General features: G+C 50.3%; 1 protein-coding gene and 1 long non-coding RNA gene across 4 annotated transcripts; one reads left to right on the forward strand and one right to left on the reverse strand.

The window, feature by feature from the left end:
- Nucleotides 1-885: 885 nt before the first annotated feature.
- On the reverse strand, nucleotides 886-21,133 carry grapa (GRB2 related adaptor protein a). 3 transcript variants are annotated; one of them, XM_055510943.1, is made up of 5 exons: nucleotides 21,004-21,133; nucleotides 12,159-12,256; nucleotides 11,390-11,509; nucleotides 5,484-5,652; nucleotides 886-1,940 (listed from the first exon to the last, which is right to left on the reverse strand). In XM_055510943.1, exons 2-5 carry the CDS (start codon nucleotides 12,245-12,247, stop codon nucleotides 1,755-1,757), a joined length of 564 nt encoding a protein of 187 aa, XP_055366918.1. In that variant the 5' UTR covers nucleotides 12,248-12,256; nucleotides 21,004-21,133; the 3' UTR covers nucleotides 886-1,754. The 3 variants fall into 3 exon arrangements, with proteins under 3 accessions (XP_055366918.1, XP_055366916.1, XP_029015113.1); XM_055510941.1 differs by lacking the exon at nucleotides 21,004-21,133 and adding an exon at nucleotides 19,824-19,847; XM_029159280.3 differs by lacking the exon at nucleotides 21,004-21,133 and adding an exon at nucleotides 14,926-15,307.
- Nucleotides 8,422-12,156, forward strand: LOC129604486 (uncharacterized). The gene is made up of 3 exons (XR_008695403.1): nucleotides 8,422-8,690; nucleotides 10,504-10,700; nucleotides 11,608-12,156. It is a non-coding gene; the product is annotated as an uncharacterized LOC129604486 (long non-coding RNA).
- Nucleotides 21,134-21,138: the final 5 nt, after the last annotated feature.

The following is a 21,138-nucleotide window of genomic DNA, read 5'->3' on the forward strand; positions in this document are numbered from 1 at the left end:
TCTCGTTCTCACTAACTTCCTTTAACTCACCGTTGTTTCTCCCACTGAGGTGTTCTCGGTGACAGCGTGTCAGTGACACTTATCATTCTTATGCGGCACAGATGTGTCAGAATAAACGTGTCGGTGCGTCTCTCTCTCTCTCTCGCGCGCGCGCACACATCACAGCGCTCGTGTGCCGCGCGCCCGCTTCAAAGTGACTCGGCAGTTAAAAGGCAGCGAACGGGCGCGCTATTTATGGCCTCCTCCATTGACTGACTGTCGCTGGCGAGTCAGAGGTGACTGTGAGGAGGAATCGAGAGGAGGACGAGAAGTCAGTGAGGCGTGAAGCGCTACGGAAACAAACCCGCTTCCTGCTTCGTCTCGGACGCCCGTCACGCGGCATTCTTCGCATGCCGCCGCTCCAGTGTCACCGCACAACGCGCATTATGATGCGCTCTCCGCTCGTGTTTGTGTGCGATCAGCTGATAATAACACACTCACACCTGATATCGTGACCGCAATTAAACGACAGCCCGTGCCCTGACACGTTTCACCGTTTATTATAAGACGCTTAACCGCGTTAAGTGGCATTTGGGCACAAACCACTGTGTTACACCTGCTGCGTATTATTCACGTGTTCATGTTCTAGTTCTGTATTAATGTAAAATGAGCTACTGTTACTGTGAATAGGCAGAACCCTCCGCGTCCTGATCGTGGTCCTCGTTGATGCTTCGCCCCGTCATCTCCGCTCGCTCTGAGGGACGGCTCGTCAAACGCCGCGCTAAATGTCACAGAATTGCAATTAAGTGACATTTTGAGCATGAAATGTCATGAAAGCGAGAATGAACTGGCTGCGACGCAGCGCAGGAGGCGTAAATGTTAGTGAATAACGTCGGAGCTGCGAGGTCAAAGAGGTAAATGACTTTATTTGAATGGTTCGTCATTACAGGTTGAAGAAGAGCAGTCAACGCAGTTTCTTAAACTAATCAAGTTTCATACAATGATTATTCTCGATTGGAATATATGAGATTACACACGAATAAGGAATAAATACATATAAACAGATGATCCATAAAATGAGCTGAGCGTTTTACGTCTTCGCCCCACTTCCTGTTCACACACACCTTCACACACAGCGTCTCCACACTCACGCGCGCTCGCATTAATTTTACCATCATTAAACACACAGACTGTATTTTCTACAGGAAGCCTTCTGTGCTCACACAGAGACAGGAGCGCCTCCTGTGTCGGTATCTGGACTCAGCGTCTGGTCCCGCGTACAATGCCTCCCTGTGCCTCCGCTCGGCTCATCCCATCTCCTCGTGGGGACAGCGGCGCAGCACCGGAGCAAATCCCGACTCATGTGCCGCCGGGAGCACCCTGCCCTTCTCCACAGGCTCCCAGGGGCCACACACACTGCTTGTGGTTGTGACATCAGGTTAGTGTGAGTGTGTGTTGCCTCGATTCACCGTGAGCCACTGTTGATGAGCAGATGAGCGTGTGTGTGTGTGTGTGTGTGTGTGTGTGTGTGTGTGTGTGTGTGTGTGTCCACAGTGTACAGGTCCATGTGTGGGATCAAGCGGTGGTTGATGAGGCCGCGGCTTGTGATGTCATGGGAAAATGGGAGGAGTCAGGTAAAAGAGTGATGATGAGATGTTCAGTGGCGGCTCGTCAATCATACGCTCCAAAACACTTAAAGGGACAGGGGGAGGGGGACGGTGCGAGGGGCAGGTCTCCAGCTCCGCCGTGGACCCGGGGGAGCGGTTCGGTTAAGGTCACTGGCATTGGTAAATGGTCTGGACGTATTCCGGCGGGAAGTAGCCCACGTGTCCATGGCAACGCCCCCTCCAGCGCAACGAGTCGGAGCAGTCGATGAGCTCGATGACGTCGCCGCGCAGGAAGCGCAGCTGAGAGGGGTGATGGGGGGTGAAGTCGAAGAGAGCGTGCGCGTGGTGGGAACGCTGGAAAAGAAGAAGAGAGTTCATGAGATGAAGTCACCATCATCATCATCGTCACGTCACCCATTGAACATAAAGCATGTTTACAAACAATGTGTCTGTGCGGACGATGAGCTTCTGTGGAGGAACTTCAAACGCTGTAGGACTCTTTATTCCATTATTATTAGTATATCCAATTATTTTTCATTACGGTTGCCACGACAACGATGTTAAAGGTGACACCATGATTGATGCCCGCTCTCTCTGTGACTGCAGCATCTGGACGCAGCTGCGTGAAGAAAGGAATTCGTATCTTGGTCCATTAACAAACTCAGCCTGTGTTCTGACGCTGACTGTCCACTTAATACAGAATGAATTGGATGTTTCTATCAAGTAGACACATGTTTAATTTATTGTTCTCATTTAACATTTATTCAGCCACGCCACAGTCAGGCCGTTGATATTAAATATGCATTTAATGTGCGAGACCAGACAGTAGCAGCCAACAGAACAAGAACACCGCGATAAATGGAGTTTATCTACCACTAATCTACAGCCTGCTATAAACATTACTGTGGCTGAGCCTTTGTGGCTGCAGACAGATGTGATAAGCAGGCGAATCCTAAGGAATAAAGTTTAGATAAAAGGGTGAAAGAAAATGCTCTTTGCCTCCTTTTACCCACAGGTAAAGGCTTATTCCACAAACCAATCGTCACCTGTCTTTCTGACGGCCACTGAAGGGCACTGATAGCACCTTTAGCTTAGCATAAAGTCTGCGCGGGTGTTGAAAAGGTGCCGTGAGCGAGTGGGAGGAACGGGTGGGCAGAGGAGCGACAGGCGCTTTACGTTCACACGTGGCACCTTTGCATCTACCGACGCTCGGTTTTACCTTAGTGTGTGAACGTTGGAGCGTGAAATTCAGGCCACTCGCTCGTCTTTGCCGGTCAGGCACAGTTTTAATGAGCCTAAACGACAACGACGCGCTCACGTTCGCGCCGCGGTGACACAGACCTTCAAACGCTGCACGGCGTCTAGTTTCTACTTCGCCGTAGTTTTTCTTCTCTTTCTCTGATCTCCGTCGACTCGCGAACTAAAAGCAGTTGAAGAGTAGCAGAATAAAAGCAGCTATTTTGAGGAGAGCGTCTTGAACTTAAGCAGCCTCCTAGCTGTCAGCTGCACTCCCACAGAGCAAAGTGGATGTGATATGAGGGGGGGGGGGGGTACCAATACTGCTTTCCATGCGAGTCTGTGTATCTGTTTTAGCGATGCCCAGCGTGGAGGCAGGCGATGCTCTCACAAAGCAGACGGCAGGATTACAATCAGGAGGCGCAGACACGATCCATCATCCCTGCAAATCTGCCAAATCCTCACTGTCTTATCCGTTATTGTTCCACGGCTCTAGTCCAGACTCGTGTGTGCGTGTGTGTTTGTGTGCAGGCCCTCATTTGTGCGCTGGGGCGTGTGCACAGGTAATCCTGCACGTATGCATGCAGTTTGTTCCGTGGGAGCAGCGATTTGGAAGGAGGCTCGTGGTCCGTGACCCCGGTGATCAGCGGCCTCGTTGCTCCGTGACGTCAGCGGGGGGCGGCTCGGCGCCGCACGCACCCTGCGAGATGGCGAGCGATGCACAGACGCCGAATAAACCACACCTCGTTGGGTTCGTGACTAAAACCGACCCTTCTGGTCAGAAGCGAGGCGCCGTAAGTCATCTGTGAGCGTGGAGGGTGCAGCCATGTGCAGGTAAGTGAAGGAGTGGGAAACCATTAATATTTTACACACACAGCATCCGCAGCGAATCCGCAGGAAAAACCAAGTCCTTCCAAAGCGATTGAACGCTGAGGTGAGACTGGATGAGGCTCCGGTGTCTGCTTGTATTTGTGAAAAAGGCCTCAGAGAACAGTCACCCACAGTAAACAAGGCCTCAGACGCAGAGTTATGACTAAGCTGCTGTGATCTGATATAGAACGACAGATCGTCCTCCAAGGCTACGACGGGACGTAGGTAAACACAGCACCTTCGTCACCTCAGCTTCCTCGGCTCAGATTAATATTGTCCTGGGGTCGTTGCAGAGCGGCGCAGTGATCTAACAGGATGCATTCAGATTTGAGTGTCTGAAGCCTAATAAATGATATGAAGCACAATAATGCAGCTGGCACAGAAAACTCCTAATGAGAATCAGAACAAATGAACAATTAAGTAAATGTAACAATAATTAACTAACTTTGTAGTTTCACTATGATTTATAAATTTTTGCAAATATGCACTCAGTAGTGATTGAGACACTGTTGATGTAAGATTCTTAGAGAAAATTGAGTGAATCGCAGTAAAGCCTTTAATCCAATAATAAACGTCTAACATTGGGAAAGAACGCAGCTGCCGTTAAAGTGCTTCACCCACAATTCACGTCTCACATCAAAGGAGCCGGATCAACTCATCTCGAGGAAATGTCACAGGACGATCACTGGGAAGATGTTACGCTATTATTAGACAGGAACAGAAATCAGAGGGTAATAAATGCGTTACGCCCACACGTCTATGAGCTAAACTCTGGGTGCTCTGTGTTCCAGGGAGTGAGGCTCAGATTATTCCAATCTTCACATAATCTAAAGCATCTGATGGAATCACAGAACGTCTAGGATGCCTGTAAATTATGGCTCATCAGCCTCCTCAGAGTAAACACACTAGGAGCAGCTGACGCTAATGAGAAGCTGATGCCATCGATTCTGAGGCATTTCATCCAAAAGCTCAAATATCAACCTCAAGCAATGTGCATGGGTAATTACACACAAAGGTCAAGGTTGTCGAGAGTTAGAAATAAATGAAGAAAAACCCTCTGAGACCTATTATCTGATGTCATAGTGGAGCCGGACCAGTGTTCTGGGCTACATGTGCCCTCTGTGGAGAGGTCTTTAAGGTTTGAATGAGAAAATTTGAAGGCTCCACCAATGGAAATGTACCAGAAACAGTCCAGAAGTGAACAGAAAGATGATGATCCCACATCTCAAGTCTAAACATGCTTCCTCTTACATGGACAGACACCTGCTTCTATTCCCCCGATCTGAGTCAAGTTACAAATGTACTAGCACTAAACCTGGCGTTACAGCCGAGTCGGGCGTCACATCAGGATGGTGGAGGATCAAATCATCCAGAAACCGGCTCTGCCTCCTGTGGATCTTATGTTTAGAACCAGTAAATCAGGTCTTGAACTTGCTAATAAATCATCTGATATCATGTGCGTAAACTCCACAGGCTCATGCGTGTTTGACCTGGAGTGACGTTTAGCCCACGCTCAGTTCTCCTCCCTCCCTCCGGATCAGCACGCGACGTGACTGATCCGGTTCTGCTCCGATCCGTCAGCGGTGCTGTGATCCTTCATTACGTGCGGCACCTCCACGTCAACGCCTGCTGCTCCGGACGTTTGGCCCGGAGCGGGAGCGGTCCCGGCGCTGTCGGCTCCGCTACGGAGCAGGTTCGGCTCGTCTTCAAGCAGCACGAGGAGCGGGTGGAGAGTTACCTGAGAGTTGGCCGTTAACGTGTGTGTGTGTGTGTGTGTGTGTGCGCGCTCACCCTGGCGAAGTGCTCGGGGTCTCTCAGGAACACCGTCCTCTCCTTGGCGATGCTGTTGCTGTGGTAGAACTCCACCAGCTCGTTCAGGGAGGAGAAGAGCTCGTCCCACACGTAGTACTGACTGGAGCGGTCCTGAAGCACCTTGAAATGCTGCACGTGGTCCCCGTAGCTGCGGACACAGTTAAAGACACGTCAAAGTGCAGATGAGTTCAGATCTGATGTGAGATCAGATGATTTGACAATGAGCCACCATGTAGTACACTGTTGCTGGTCAGGGATCAGTCAAGAACCAGACGTTTACACGATAACAGGTCTGAAGCGTATTCTTTTTGCATCTAGTCCTTGCAAAGACACTCAAGTGTGTGCACGTTCAGTGAAGTTTTCCCGTAGCCTTGTCCTGAGGTCGGGTGTCTCTTCCCATCACGTTCTGCCTTTCGCATACAGTAAATTTGGAGCAGCTTTGGGTTCAGAGCAACGGTCTTGGCCTTCGGCCCTCGCGGGGGCCGCAGCTGTCAGTGTCGAGGCTCAGTGTTTGTCCTCGCTGCTTGTTTCCTACCGCGTTTATAGCTCGATATGTTCTGTCGACAGCTACGCCACGTTAAGACGTTTACAGCAGCTTGTGTTGTTAATTAAGAGACAGCAGACAGTGACATTTACTGGACGAAGGCTGGAGCAGTTGATGCCAAGCAAACGTGAACGCTTGCTGATAGATTCATCTCTCACAATGCAAACAAATGTTTAAGGACTAAATGCATGCGTATAATAGTAAATAGCAGGATTAAAATAGCCCCGGTGCTGCAGCTCATGCCTTGTTGTTATGATTAAAGCAGTTTGGCCGGGATTCGCTGGCACGCGTACCTGTGCCCTGTCCTGCTCGCTGGCGGTTGCTAAGTAACCTGCCAGCTTATCTTTAGAAATCTGGACATCCCACCGTGTTCACACTGTTATATAACCGCATGCAGTGTGCAGCGGAAGTCAATACAGCGCCCCCATATTTCTAAACACGTCACAGAGTAGGTTGTACAATGAATCACATGCATGCTTTGAGAAATATGACATTGCAGAGGGAAATAAACGCTGCTTAATAAATTGGACGGCACCTTTTCTTCACAGTGAGCGACACAATGACATTTGCACGTTTGGACCTCACTGAGCTCTTTGTCGCCAGACTGGCGCTGATCCAAGCGTCAGGAGAAGGTAAATGAGCATCGGCTTGTTTGGCCCAGAATTCCTTTCTCTATTCACAACAAGCAGGACCGACTCCCCCGTGACCGCATGGCATTCAGCTACACCTCCCTCTCTGCTGTCACCAACTCAATCATGAAGAACCTGCAGCTCTGAGTCCAGATGTGAAGCTCGTGGAGCTGCACTGACACTGCAGCGGGCTTTAATTCTCTTTAAACTGAACCGCAGACTGAGCTTGTAACTGATTATCTCCTCTAACGTCTCTCCAGATGTCGGCCGCTCTCCACTGCCCCCCACTGGTGGGGCTCGGTTACTGCAGCCGCCAGCTGCGCACCTGTGGGCCGGTGACGTAACCAGACGACAAAGAAACAATGAGCGAAGGTTTACGAGGGCTGAAAGGGAGGAAGAGGATGTAGGCTGGACTTCACCTTCAGGGGATTCACAATAAAACCCATAAAAGCGAGTTCCATTCTAAGAAAAGGGGAACGAGGAAACATTTTCAGTCGCCTACACTTAGTTCACGTTTCCTGCAGGTGTCAAGAACAAAGCCCATGTCTAGCGTGTATTGTTCGGTTTGTTTGGGGGCTTTGAGTTAAAAATTATGAACGTTGCACAATTTCACAGCTGCATGCGTTTGATGGATAGAACCCGACTTGACTACGAGCATGACGGACCTCGGCCTCAGCGCTGCAGCAGGACCGGGCTTCAGCTGGTGCCTCCCACATGGAGGGTTTGTTCATTAATCACAATGAGTCCAATCAGAGGATTCTAGCAGCATCACACTCAAAGGACTCATTTTCTTCACCATCTCATCCGACCTCTGACCTCTTAAATGAGACTCCGCTCCACGCAACTGGACCTTTATTGTTGCCAGATGCACGTTAGTCTTTAATTTGTCATTTCTTTGGGCACTGATGTGAGATGTGAGACGTTGAGGCCGGATTTCATTCCACTAGTGTTCTCTCGTGGCAGAAGCAGAGTGAGTACACGGTCTGAACCACAATCACATGTGACACCTTTCACGTTGAATCAGGCGAATGGTCCACAGGTTGTTTATGTCGAACTGCAGCTGAACAGATAAAAAAAAAAAACCCACGCAGCATCTCAGCACCGCTGACCGGAATCCATTCAAATATTTATTGAGCAACCGCTTCACATCTTAATACTCACTTTGCCCTGGAGTGCGAAACACAACTCCACCACTGAACCACAGTGATGAAACACAAACAAAAACCGTGCAACTGGAGAATAAACAGACACACAATTATGTGAAAACGCAGACTATTTTAAACGGCGGCGGAAGAATGGTTCTGACGCTTGTTCAGTTTTCTAGGTGGCGCAGGTTATTAAGATCACATTAACACAAGCAGCAGCGCTTTCAGCTTTGTCCCACTCAGTCTCTCACGCTCACATACGAAGCCCACTCTCCAGCTGCCCTCTCATCTCCCTGATCCAGTGTAATTAAGGCTCACAGCGATAAAGAGATTATGTTCCTTTTCCAAGTAAAAGAACCAGAGCGAGAGATTAAAGAGAATGAGACCGAGGAAATGAAATAGATTGAGATAGAACGGACACAGAGATACGCTGTCGATGCAGACGGGAGTTATTTTTAAAACTTTTCCTCAGCGCAGATCAAGAAGCGTGAAGGTCATGCGTCTCTCTCTCTCTCTCTCTCTCTCTCTCTCTCTCCATCGGCCCGTCGCTCACTCGCTCTCTAATCTGAACCGCTGCAGACGTCTGGGTTTGCGGCACCTCCAGCTGTCACTCGGACTCCGTGACTCTGAAGGACACGTGTGACGGGCGACACGCGTGCGTCCACGCGGGCCGTGTGATGGCGGCGCTGCGTGCGCTGAGTGTGTGTCAGCGGGCGAGCGAGCGGGCGGGCGAGCGAGCGCGAGGGAAGTTCTGCGTCTCCTGCAGCATAAATAAAGCAGAGCCGCGGAGACAGATGGATGAGGCGCGAGGGAGCGGAGACGGAGCCAATGAGGGGAGGATGATGAAAGACGCTGAGGGAGGCAGCAGGTGAACGCGCCGATGTGATCCGTGAGCCTGAGCAAACACGTGTTTGATGAGACAAACTGGGAGCTGCTGTTGTTGGTCGGGGTGCTTTCACTGAGGTAATCCTGCAAATACGGCTTCAGAGCCAGAGCTGCTCCGAGGGGAGACGGGATCTAATTGGTTTTAGAAACGTCCCGAGGATCGATATCCGCGTAGGAGAGACTAATTAACTAGAGGAGTTCTTGGAGGCTTCTTGACAACAACAGCTTTGAGCTTAAAGAGCCTTAATAGAAGGCTTCTCACAGCCACAGAGGCAAAGGTGGCACCAAAGCAGCAAACTGGGTCAAAACGGGCCCTGGATCACAGTCAGCCAGTGTTAAAGCCTGCGTATCAGGACTAGGCCTGCACAGTTGGTACCGCGGTTCTGAGCCATTTAAAACGGTGCTATACTGCATTTGGACGGGGCGGTTTTTATCTAAAAAAGGATCAAAAAGTACCAAAAGTATGGGGATACACGTTGGCATCCTGACGAGGCTAATCAGGCCCGGCTCTGGGGACGTCCCAGTCAAACAGCCGGGTTCAGGAGACTGTGTGAAGCTGGAGACGCTGTCGATCCAGAGAAAAGCAGAGAACAGAAGCAGTTGTGAATAAATCCAGCAGCTTTGTCTCCCTGAGGACCGGCTGGTCCGGTTCTGTTGCCAGTGGGAGAAAACAGGAATCAGAACTTCAACTGGCCCCTCTCCACCTGCCACCAGCGCTTCGCCCTCGTCACTGCGCTTTACATTTCCTGCAGCCTATTTTTATCTCTGTCTCTCCCATAAGTCTCGTTGTGTCACTGAGCTGTGGTGCAGGCGATCGGAGCTTATTGGACTATTGAAAAGGAGTCGACTTCTTCCCCAGACTGCTCCTGGCTCTGCGCTTTTATTTTGAAGCCCCAGTTCACAGCTGACTGCTTTCTTTCTCCGCTCTTTTCACTAAATGGATTAATGCGTCCAACTAAACTGATGCACATGATCCGAGGGGTCAACCAGAGTCACTTAGCATGAAATTGTGTCCCAAGTGGCGACATTCAAGGGACACCGCGTGTCACTTAAAGCTCAAAGATGATTATGTAGCTGAATAAACAGCCTGATTCAGCACTTGCTGTGTGAGTCATCAGCAACGGGCTTGAGTCAGGGAAATGTGAGGCCGCGGCGGAGAAGTGAAGTGTTTAAAGGGACTTTAATGAGCACAGATCACACTTTTGTCTTTGAGTTAATGTCCAGCTGTGAGGACGACGTGGCTGGAAACAGCCACACGTGTTTGAACAGGCTGAGGATGTGGCATCGACACAGTGGGAGCTGTGTTTTCAAGGTGACGCGCCTGATTTGAGTAAAAAGCCAAAGCTTCATTAGTTAAAATGAAAAGCCAGGTGCCTCTTCTGCTGAGTCAGTAAGAAGCGCGGAGCAGAATGGCCTCATCATGTATTTCTGGAAACGTCAGCGTTGGCATCACTTTGCTCCATTTTCCAAAAATAAGCTACTGAATAAACCACCAGGACACTGTCACATGCCATTTCACAGCCACCTTTGAAAAGTGTCCTTCATTTAATCTATTATTCACTCCAAAATGTTTTTCTGACTGATTTTCCAGACTGCAGCAGTGACCAGTAAAGACACTGGTCTGCTGATTGTTTTAATGGCGTCTATTTTCCAGACTCAAACTGTAGATTGACACAATTACCGTAAACAAGTGTAAATATTTGATTTGTTATTACTCAGTGGTTTATACAGTGACCTGACATCCAGAGTGTTCCATGATCTCACCTGCAGTTTGTCCCTGTCTGCTTCCACTCGAGGCCATGAAAGTGGCTCCGATTTCGTGGGGAGTGACGTCAGAACCGGACAGTTCCTGCCGTCAGGACGTTTGCTGTGGCTCACGAGGACCACACGCGCTCAAACACAAACACCTGACCCATTTTTCAAGCTGCTAAACCATCCAGCGGCAACAGCAGCGGCGGCGGCAGCCAGAGACACATCAACAAGCAGCCAAAAAGTAAGTAGCATCAAAATCCTCTGTCCCCGGAGCGCTAGCACCCCCCCACCCCCCCTCGCTCCTTCCTCCAGGGTTGTGCAATAAACCTTTCTCTTCCCGAGAAGCATCACAACCAACTTCACATCCAGCCAAACAAACGACTGCTCCCACGTCCAAGTCTTTGGCCGTGTGTGAGGGCATCATCCCCCCCGGGAGCACGGGCCCAGGCCTCAGCTGCAGCCCCGGCCCCGTGGCCTGACAGGACGAGCGATCGGCCCAATCAGCAGCCCCGCACACTGTAATGTGCCAGACGGGATCAGCTCCCAGGAGGCCGGGGGCGCTGCAGATCCCCCTCTTACCCCGCCCCTCGCCCTGTGGCCACGCCCCCGACCGCCTCCTCTGCCACCACCGCAGACGCGCGCTCATCCATGCACGCATCCAATTATGATTTAATTAGCAAACATGTGGCAGTGGTGTTGTATGTGGAGATGCATGTTGGGAGACATCACTGGGCTAACTGGAGTGGACGGCATTAGTGGATGAGCACGTACACAAGCTGCTAATTGAATAAGGCTGTATTTAATGGAATGGGATGAATCTTTAATGATCCCTGGGGAGAAACAGGCCTGATGCAGGAATAAGAGGACGCACGTAGGACGAGGATAGAGGAATGAGAGTGTTAGATGCGTTCAGCGTAGTTCGGGTCCTACCTGACAGACATGGAGAACTCTCCGGGAGCGCTTTCACTCTCTCTGACCAGGAACGCTCCACATTCCCTGTGTCTGAGCCGACCTTCTGCCACGCCTCGGGATATACGGCCCGCGAACCAGCTGCAGGGAAGAAGTTCAGGGAGCACAGATCAACGCAAACGGCAGCAGGGCGGTTATTAATAAACTCTGTGTGATGAGGGGGTTCTCGTCCTGCTCAGGTGAGCGGCTGGGATCGGATCAGGACAGAGCAGTCCAACGGTGGAGGAGGGAGCACACGGGCCGCTGCCCACCACAGACGAATGTCGCCAGCTGGTGCACGGCCATGCGATGGAGACCAGCATGCGCGGCCGTATCATGTGGTTACGTAAGGCAGCGAGTGAGCGTCCCGTTGGGAAGCTGCCTCACACCGGAGTGCAGATGTCCAGAGCGGAGAGAGCCCGGAGCGCTGCACACTCACTGATGAGCTGCTGAGGCAGACCAGCGCCGGACGCGTGAGGCGCCGTCGTCCGCTTTACAGATGAGTGTGTGTGTGTGTGTGTGTGTGTGTGTGTGTGTGTGTGTGTGTGTGTGTGTGTGTGTGTGCGTGTGTGTGTGCGTGTGTGTGTGTGTGTGTGTGTGTGCGTGTGTGTGTGTGCGTGTGTGTGCGTGTGTGTGTGCGTGTGTGTGTGTGTGCGTGTGTGTGCGTGTGTGTGTGTGCGTGTGTGTGCGTGTGTGTGTGTGTGTGTGTGTGTGTGTGTGTGTGTGTATGTGTGTGTGTGTGTGTACTTACGCGTATGGCCGTAGGTTGATGTAGTTTTTTGGCACGAAGCCTTTTCGGTTGTGGAGCTCAGCTGTGTACCAGTTGGGATCATCCTCCATGTTGGTGATCTAGGAGCCATCACACACACACACACACACACACACACACACACACACGGATGAAATGCTGCTGTAATGATGTGGACGCAGGCCATTACTACCGGGTGAGAGGCCGGCATCACTCCTCCCTCCCTCCCTCCCTCCCTCCCTCCCTCCCTCGCTACATCAGTTTTCTCTCCTATTATCCGCTACAGCGGCTCTCATCCGTCTTCGTGTGAACCATCAGTCCACATAAATTCCACACAAGATTATTGGCAAGATCAAAATGCCACACGAAGACCTTCATGATTACACAAGGGCCTGTGAACAGATCTGGTCTGAACTGGATTACATAGATAACGTTACATGATGATGCTGGGATTTAACTCTGTTAAAGCTGCACCCGCTGACATTACACCAGATTAATGACAAACAGCCACATGTGGCCATAGTGAACAGGCAGGTGACAGCCTCCTGTTCATTCATCCTGAATAAAACCAGGGCTGGGGTGTTTTGGATCACTTGCATTCATTAACTGGACCTGAACAGGACCCAGTGTGTCGCCGTCTGCACTGAGGCTGGTGCAGCTGTGATGGAGAGTTCCTCGGGCGACGTCCCCCTCCGTCGGAACGTTCCTGTGCTGTTCGACGTGTCATTTCATGCAGGCTGGACATGTGCATGTTGCAGTAGGAAGTGATTTACTGCTCACAGCATCAGTCACAAAGTGGAACAGTCTCGGTGCTGAACAGAGCGTTTATTATTAGTGGGAGCCCACGTGTGTCCTGCTGGGACTGGAGACCGAACCGGAGCGGAACCGGAGCGGAACCGGAGCGGAACCAGAGCGGCCCCCGTTCATGTCGCTGACTCCTGATCAACATCCTCTTCTCATTCATCTGATAGAGACCCCCCCCCACCTTCACCGTGAGGTGCGTCACAGTTCAAGCACTTCCCTTTGTCATGAAATCATCTCTTTCTCTTTTCTCGACAAGTAAACAGGTCTCAAATCTTTGCGTCCCACGTGAAAAACATCCAGATGCTCATTTGTTGTGTTTATGATGAACATCTTGGGAACGGAACCCATTGTAGTCTCTCATCTCTTTACGTCTGCGTCTTTCATTATTCTTTATTAACTGAGACAGAAGAGCGTCTTTGACAGCAGCAGCAGCAGCTTTTAGACCCATCTCTTAGAATCTGTATAGGAAATCTATAATTAGACTGTTTATCCACGACCACCCTGACTAATTCAGCTGTGACTGACTCAGTAGCTTCCGGTTCACACCAACAGATTTAACAATTACATAATGAATTCTTAAATAAGCCCCAAAGTGCAGACAGGAAGAAGTGCAAAATGATTCGCAGGAACGTTGACACCACAGAGTAAACGTCTTCAGACACTCGGACTCGGAGCCGCAGAACCCGTTCTCCGTCTTGGACCAGACACTTGGATCCTGGCTTCGCTGGTTGTCAGACGTTGGTGCTGACAGGTGACAGGGCAGTCGCACCATCCAAACCCAATTAAAATCAGCTTTAAACAGGACGTCGGAGCAGCCACGTTTTCATGTCACCGTGGAGCTGCTTCTCTCGTTTCTTCTGGAGTCTGAGTGATTCATGGCCACATGGCTCCTGCACAACAATAGATGGATGCATAAAAATATCTGCTTTCATCCGCGCTGGCAGCGCGGTGGGGAAGGGAGCAGCTCTGCCACCAGCGACACCACAAAAAGACTAAAACACTCCCACAAAAGTTATCTTTTCTACCAAAGTGATTTTAGTTCTCAAACATTCTCACACTGGTTGTGTTTGACCCAAGTCTGACCCAGAACTGCTCTGATGGAGACAAGCGATTTCACCTCAGCTGGTGGAAAGTAAATGTGGTTACAATAAATGTGTGACTACCATAAAAAACCACAGGTTGTTAAGACAGCATTAATTCAGCTTTGGCAAATAAAATGATGTTGTAAATACTAGTAATTATGAGATTAAAATATGCATGAGAGGCTGCCCAGTCCAGGACTCAGAGCTTCTCCCACTGCAGCACTGCTCAGATCTACTGACGTTAAATCCACCGGACACGTTAATCTCACTTCTTCAGTGGCTTTGTCCACGTTTGAGCGCCGAACAGCTGGTGCCATGCTATAAATCTAGAAAGAAGCTCTAGCCGAGGTTTAGTGCTAATGTCTTGGAGGGATAATTTTCTACTACAGTAATTTCCAGCTGTGCAGGAACAAGCTCAGAATTGCAATTGGGCGCCTATCCATCAGAACTGTACAACAGCTGGGCTTCAACTGGGTTTGCTTTATATTTTCATATTGTATTTACATATTCTGGGTAAATTCTTACTGGGAATTTACCGGCGCCCAGGTGTGCTGGGTAAATGCAGCAGCCACCCTGAGCTCAGCAGCAGCAGGCGGCAGGCGGGAGGAAGCAGCGAGCGAGGCCACGGGGCGGCCATGACAGTTTGCCATACGATGGGCACGCAGCACAAAGTTCAGGAAGTCCCCGCCGCTCCAAGCACCAAAACCCAGACACGGAGCGAGTCACACAAAGCGTCTGTGAACGTAAACGCCGGGCCAGCCGAGCCTCTGACTGCACACAATGCCCACGACACCCAGCTGTCACACAAACACTGCTTTACATTGAAGACAAGTTTCAAGTCAGACACCAACACTCAGCTGATCAGTCACAAAGTTTTTCTTTACCTTGAGCAAGTCTCCTTTGTTGAAGCTGAGTTCATCGCTCTCTGTGGCACGAAATGTATACAGTGCCACTGCTTCCATGTTGAAACCCCCCCACCTCACACACACACTCACACACACACACTCACCCACTCTCTAACCCCCTGGGACCCCCCCAGTAACGCGCCTGGAACAGGGGTAGGGAAGAAGAGAAAACGAGATCACGGGAGAAAACGACGATACCGTGAAATGAGTGAGAGGTTGAGAGGAGACGGAGACGGAGAGCGGAGGTCTGGTGTCTCTGAGCCCGAGAACGCGAGAGAGGGTCAGAGGAGGAGGAGAGAGACGGAGAGAGACGGAGCGAGTGAGCTCGACGAGGGGAAAAACGCGACTGGCTGCTGCTCAGCAACACACTGCCATGAGTAACGTTCAGAGAGAGAGAGAGAGAGAGAGAGAGAGAGAGAGAGAGAATCGAGAGAGCATAGTTGGGATTGCAGCTCGAGGAGAATACTAGTGTTCTCGCTATACTATGTTCATCCCTCGCTTCTCTTTTGTTCTCTCTCATCTCTCTCTCTCTCTCTCTCTCTCTCTCTCTCTCTCTACTCTCTTTCTTCCCCTCATTTGTGTGCTGGTCCTGTTCGTATTCTGTTTTTCGATCCATCTGTTCCGCTCTGTGCCTACTGCTTCTCGGCTTCTGAGTTCTTTCTCTTCATCGCTCTCTTCACTCTTTCTTTTTTATTCTCTCCTCCTCTCTCTCTTCTCTCTCTCTCTTTCCTTCTCTTCTCTCTCTCTCCTCGTCTTCTCTTCTTCTCTCTTCTTCTTGTCTCTTCTCTATGTTTTTTTTTTTTTCCTTTCTGTCTCATTCCTTTTCTTCTTCTCTCTCTCCATCTCTCTCTCATCGTTTATTCCGTTCTACTCTCTCCATCTCTCTTTACTCTCTCTCCCATCTCACTCTCTCTCTTCTCTCTCTTCTCTCTTCTCTCTCGCTTTCTCCTCATTTCGTCTCTTCTCTCTCTTCTCTCTCCCTCTCTTCTTTGTTCTCTTTCTCTCTTCTTTCTTTTTTACTCGCTCTTCATCTCTTCTTTTCTTCTCTCTCTCCTTTCTCCTTCTCTCTGTCTTTTTCTCTTGTTCTCTCTTCTCTTCTCTGCGTGCCTCTCCTCTTTTCTCTCTTCCGTATCCTAATCACTCAATCTTTCTCATATGTACCCTCTGTGCTCACTTGCTCATGAATGCGTTAACTCCTTCATGTCACTCATGGCGCACTGCTCGTCTTGCTCCGTCGTTGCACTTCTGTTCACCTGTTCTTTCTTTCCCTTTTTTACGTCTCTGAATCTCTCTCCTCTCTCCTTCTCCCCTCCTATTCCTCTCTCTTATCTACCTTCCTCCTCTACATCTCTTCACGCTTTGTGGCAGGGAGCACGTTTATTTGTCTCAAGCTAGTGCTGGCCGTTTCAGATGCGTCATCAATCTTGAGTGCTTGGTCGTGCACTCTTTACGATTTTCACCCATAGTGAAAAATCCTGCTCCTACCCGAAGATCAATGAGGCAAAGACACCTCGAAATGGAAAATGGAAAATAATAATAATGGACACTTTCCAATATGACTAGTTTAAAACCTACTTTGATTTCAGTACTTTGCTGCTACATTGTTTTCTTTTTTCAGTAAAATGAAATTTGCATTCAAAAAGAGGAAACTAGAAGAAATCTAGTGGGAACTGACTGTTTGCTGGAACAATCAGTTTCTAACTAAATTTCCTTCTTTTAAAATAGTCATTTCTATAAATGTCCTAGTGCTGAACACAGCTCAACGTCTGATCAGCTGCTTCATAGTCTAATGTTAGTTTCACAAGGTAATGAAAGCCACAGTCAGAAATGAGTGGATGTGACTTAACTCAGAGAGGCATCACCTGCAATCTGATCATCTGTTGCGTGTCTGAGACAGCAACAACAAAAGTCATTCTCAGACCAAAGCGGACAGTGTTAATGTGCAGTTCTGTCCAGGAAATCCCCAGACGGCTGCTCGTTTGACTCAGACGTGACAAGACGTGGAGGAGGAAGAGCGGAGGCCTGGACACGTGGTGACAGGGAGCAGAAGGGGAAGTGGAAGTGCCCGGACTGGAACCTCCTGCTTTTAGCAGCGCTGAGTGACCCGTCATGGAGCCGCGTCCTCCAGGAGCCGCGTCCTCCAGGAGCCGCGTCCTCCAGGAGCCGCGTCCTCCAGTAGCCGCTCCATATACGCCGGCCATGTCCTCGTCCTCCGCGAGCCGCTCTTCTCTTGATCCGCTCCCAGGAGCCGCGTCCTCCGTATGCCGCGCCAGTTGCCAGCCCTTCTCCTCTCACTCCTTGCGCTGCCTTCACGGCCGCGTCCTCCATGAGCCGCTCCTTCAGGAGCCGCGTCTCCAGAGCCGCGTCCTCCAAGGAGTCCGCCGTCCTCCTAGCCTCCCAAGAGAGCCGCGTCCTCCAGGAGCCGGCGTCCTCCAGTGAGCCAGAGCCCGCGTCCCAGAGCTCCGCGTCTCCATGAGAGTCCGCGTCCTCATAGCGTAGACCGCGTCCGCCAGGAGCCGCGTCCTCCCCGGAGTCCGCGTCCTGCCACGGAGTCGCGTCCTCCAGAGCCCCCGTCCTCCAGTACGCCGCGTCCGTCCATGGGACCGGCTCCTCCAAGAGCCGCGTCCTCCAGGAGCCGCGTCCTCCAGTAGCCGCGTCCAAGAGCCGCGTCCTCCAGGAGCCGCGTCCTCCAGGAGCCGCGTCCTCCAGGAGTCGCGTCCAAGAGCCGCGTCCTCCAGGAGCCGCGTCCTCCAGGAGCCGCGTCCCTCCAGGAGCGTCCTCCAGGAGTCGCGTCCTCCAGGAGCCGCGTCCTCCAGGAGCCGCCTTCAGGAGCCGCGTCCTCCAGGAGCCGCCCGTCCTCCAGGAGCCCGCGTCCTCCAGGAGCCGCGTCCTCCAGGAGCCGCCTTCAGGAGCCGCCTTCAGGAGCCGCGTCCTCCAGGAGCCACGTCCTCCAGGAGCCGCGTCCTCCAGGAGCCGCTGGTCGTCGCAGACTGAGTCCACGCAGTCACATCACTTCCTGTGTCTGTTTCCAGCCAGGTGTCAGTCATCAAACGTCACCGCTGCGATGAGCTGACCTGTAGTTGTGCGTGTGTTGCATCATCATCATGAACTGTGGTGTGAAGGTTCATTCTGACACCCTGCTGCTCAGGATCCTGCAGCGGAACCTTCTTCCTGTGCGACACTTCCTTCAGAAATACCGGGCACAATGACGGTGTTTTTCGTTAGACTCGCTTCTTAATCACTTGTCTCTCCTTCCACACTCTGTTTGTTTTAAATGTGAAACAGTTCTTTCTCCCTTCGCTCCTATTAATTGGTCCGCGGTGAACATTTTTTTTATCTCCCATTTTCTCGGTCTGCGCGCACCCGTCACTATTAAACACTTCCACCTCTTGTCCGCGCTGATGCACAGATTAAACAGATCAGTAATTGTCTTATTCATGACACTGGCAGGAGTTGAAGAGTTTGGTGTAAAAATACGCATGCTTCACCTGAAGCAGCATGTGGCGCGTTAATCATTGATTCCTCCCAGTCTGTTATGGGGGAATATAATCAAACCTGGCAGTGAGCTGTGCTGAAAATACTGTTGCTGTTTGAATTAATCTGTCTCTTTGCAGCCGAGTGAGATTACCGCAGTTTATTATTAATGTTTCCTGTGTAAGTGTTAGTTCCACTCGCGTCAGCTTGTTTTGCAGTATATGGGATACGCACTAGACCAGAGAGTGTGTCGACAACACATAGGAGAGGAGGATTCATTCATTCAGTCCCCGAGTGTCGCTGAATTATGGATTTTAACATCAAATGAACAATTAAATATAATTTACCACCACTGAGATGACTTTAGCTAAGTGAGCTAAGCACAGCAGACACTATGACCACCTGTCTAACATTGCCCTGGTCCCCTCCACCTGAGGCCTGAGGCTGGGCTGTGGAACCCGGCCCGGCTGCAGCACATCCACACATGCACGGTTGCTCCATGGGTCGGACGTGTTCACCCGAATCCTTACGCTCGACCGCTTTTCCTGCCATTAGGACAAAATGTCCACCTGCTGCCTAAAACACTCAAACCAGGGGCACCTGTCAGCGCTCAGAGCTGCTGATCGGTTGAGTGTCCGTCGTTAGAGCTGTGAAGCACGTTTCTTCCTGCTCACCTTCCTCGGGTCCAATCTGCACCAGCATTAAAGCCTCAGCTAATAAGCTGGCAGGAGAGGCAGGTATTACACATGATCCTGTGTCATGCTTTGTGTCCTCTGGTGCCTTTCTGCTGATTTCTGCCCCTGGGATCACGTGTACCACAGCGGGCCAAAGACGGAGCCCCACCAGCGCCCCCACACACACACACATGCACTTGGCAGGTTGTTGAACGATGCTCCAGTTCTTCTCGCATCGCAGGCAACCACCAGGCCCATTGTTTCCTCGTTAGACGTCAATATTCATACAGACCCCTAGGTAGTTTTCCTATTATTATCACTTGGGAGCTGGTGCTGTAACTGTGATATACTGTCATTGCCTGCATCGGTGCAGAGGTGATTATATAATGTTATGGCAAAAATATTTCACAATGATGTGTGAGGGTTTGTGTATTGTCTAATGTCATGAGTAGTTTAAAATGGGGATCTGAAATAGTCTGATACACAAGGACAGAGAATGAATAACTAATGTGAGCTATTAGTATAAATAACTATAATATTTATAGGCTGTGAAACTGTAACATCTAAATGGAAATAAGTCTACTTTATGGTTTGATGTTAAACGTAACAACATCTATGGAACAACAGTGTAATTCACTGAATGTGTGACTAACTGTGAGGTTGTTGTGTTGATATTAAATGGCTGATTAGGACTTTTTACATAAAAGGTCACAAGTACATATGACTTACTACAGAGCTTCAGATGAATGTGCAGATCACTCCTGACCCCTACTGGCTGAAAGTGGACCTGCAGATGGATGATGGGATTTGCAGGGGGCATACACACACATGAAATAGTTAAATAGAAAACTATTGTATTTAATGATCATTTATTGAGTTTATTTTGTATTTACCAAGTTTGAATGTGCATAAAATGCAAATGTGTTAGTTTTATTAATGTAATGTAATGTAATTCTTTTTGCATGTCCTTCTCTTTTTGACACCTAGTCCTTCCTGTATTTAATAGGATCATAACCAAATTATTGACTTTTCCGAGGGATGGTGTTGTGCTTTACGAGTGTTTGTTTTGAAGTCTGATCGAACGAGTCAACAATTTGTTTTAATAACTAAAAACCAAAGCTAGAAATAAAAAGCACTGTCGCTGCAGGTCTGAGTCCTCATTTGTAAATGTCAGCTCAGTTCAGCTCCACATCATGAGAATAAAACCATATCTAAACAACCTGCTCGTAGTAAACGCTGACTTTCACCCTAACAACAACAGAGAGCAGCACACGCTCAGGGATCAGCTTGGCCTCGTCCACTGAGTTAAAGAGACGCCCACATGTGCGACCGCGCTGGACACACGCTCCCGTTCAGGTGTCGGAGGTCCAGACGTGTGAAACCGTCGCCGGGAGCTCTGCCTCCGTCTATTTTAGGCAACGGGAACCTGTCATTTCTATTCATAGAGCTGTGTTTAAGTAAACAACAGCAGCTCATGACTCTGCGCGTCCCTCCCATCCCACACTCCATGCAAAGCGATGGAATGCTGCTCTTCCATGAGCGCTGCCGGTCCAGACACACCTGCAGCACACGGGCCTTCACTGGAAACCGACGACGCAGGCTCATACGTTATGCAGCGACGTGTCATTATCCCAGACTTTGTTTTGTAAGTGGGAAAATTACGCAAGTGGATTCTGAGAAGTCTCTGGTTTCCTGGAGCTGAGACGCCTCATCAGGGACAGAAAGGGTCAAAGAGACAAGGAATGTGACTTCAAATGACATGTTGTCAGGCCCCAGCAGACTTTGTAATCAGTGCTGATGCGTGTTGTGTTCTCAGCGACCCGTCCACCCTGTTGAATGTCACCCCTGCGCTAACTTCAAATACATGATGAGACACCGTGCGGGGGCCACACGGGCCTCTCAGACACACCTGGCCGCCGGGGAAACGCTGCCTTCCCGGACTCGCTGTGTCACATTTCCCGCAGGGTGTGAAGGGCCTGTCGCGTCCCGAGCAAGTTAAGCCGCCGTGGTCACACCCTTCCCGGCTTCCTCCCCCTCTGCCGCC

Source organism: Betta splendens, chromosome 8 (genome assembly GCF_900634795.4).
Source record: "Betta splendens chromosome 8, fBetSpl5.4, whole genome shotgun sequence".
NCBI lineage: Eukaryota > Metazoa > Chordata > Actinopteri > Anabantiformes > Osphronemidae > Betta > Betta splendens.

Excerpts from the sequence above, each read along its gene's own strand:
- grapa (XM_029159280.3), bottom strand. The coding sequence starts at position 15,003 with ATGGAAGCAGTGGCACTGTATACATTTCGTGCCACAGAGAGCGATGAA. Across the intron at positions 11,510-12,158 it reads ATCAACCTACGGCCATACGC|CTGGTTCGCGGGCCGTATAT; the intron begins GTAAGTACACAC and ends TCTTCCCTGCAG. Across the intron at positions 1,941-5,483 it reads ACCCCGAGCACTTCGCCAGG|CGTTCCCACCACGCGCACGC; the intron begins GTGAGCGCGCAC and ends CTTCTTTTCCAG.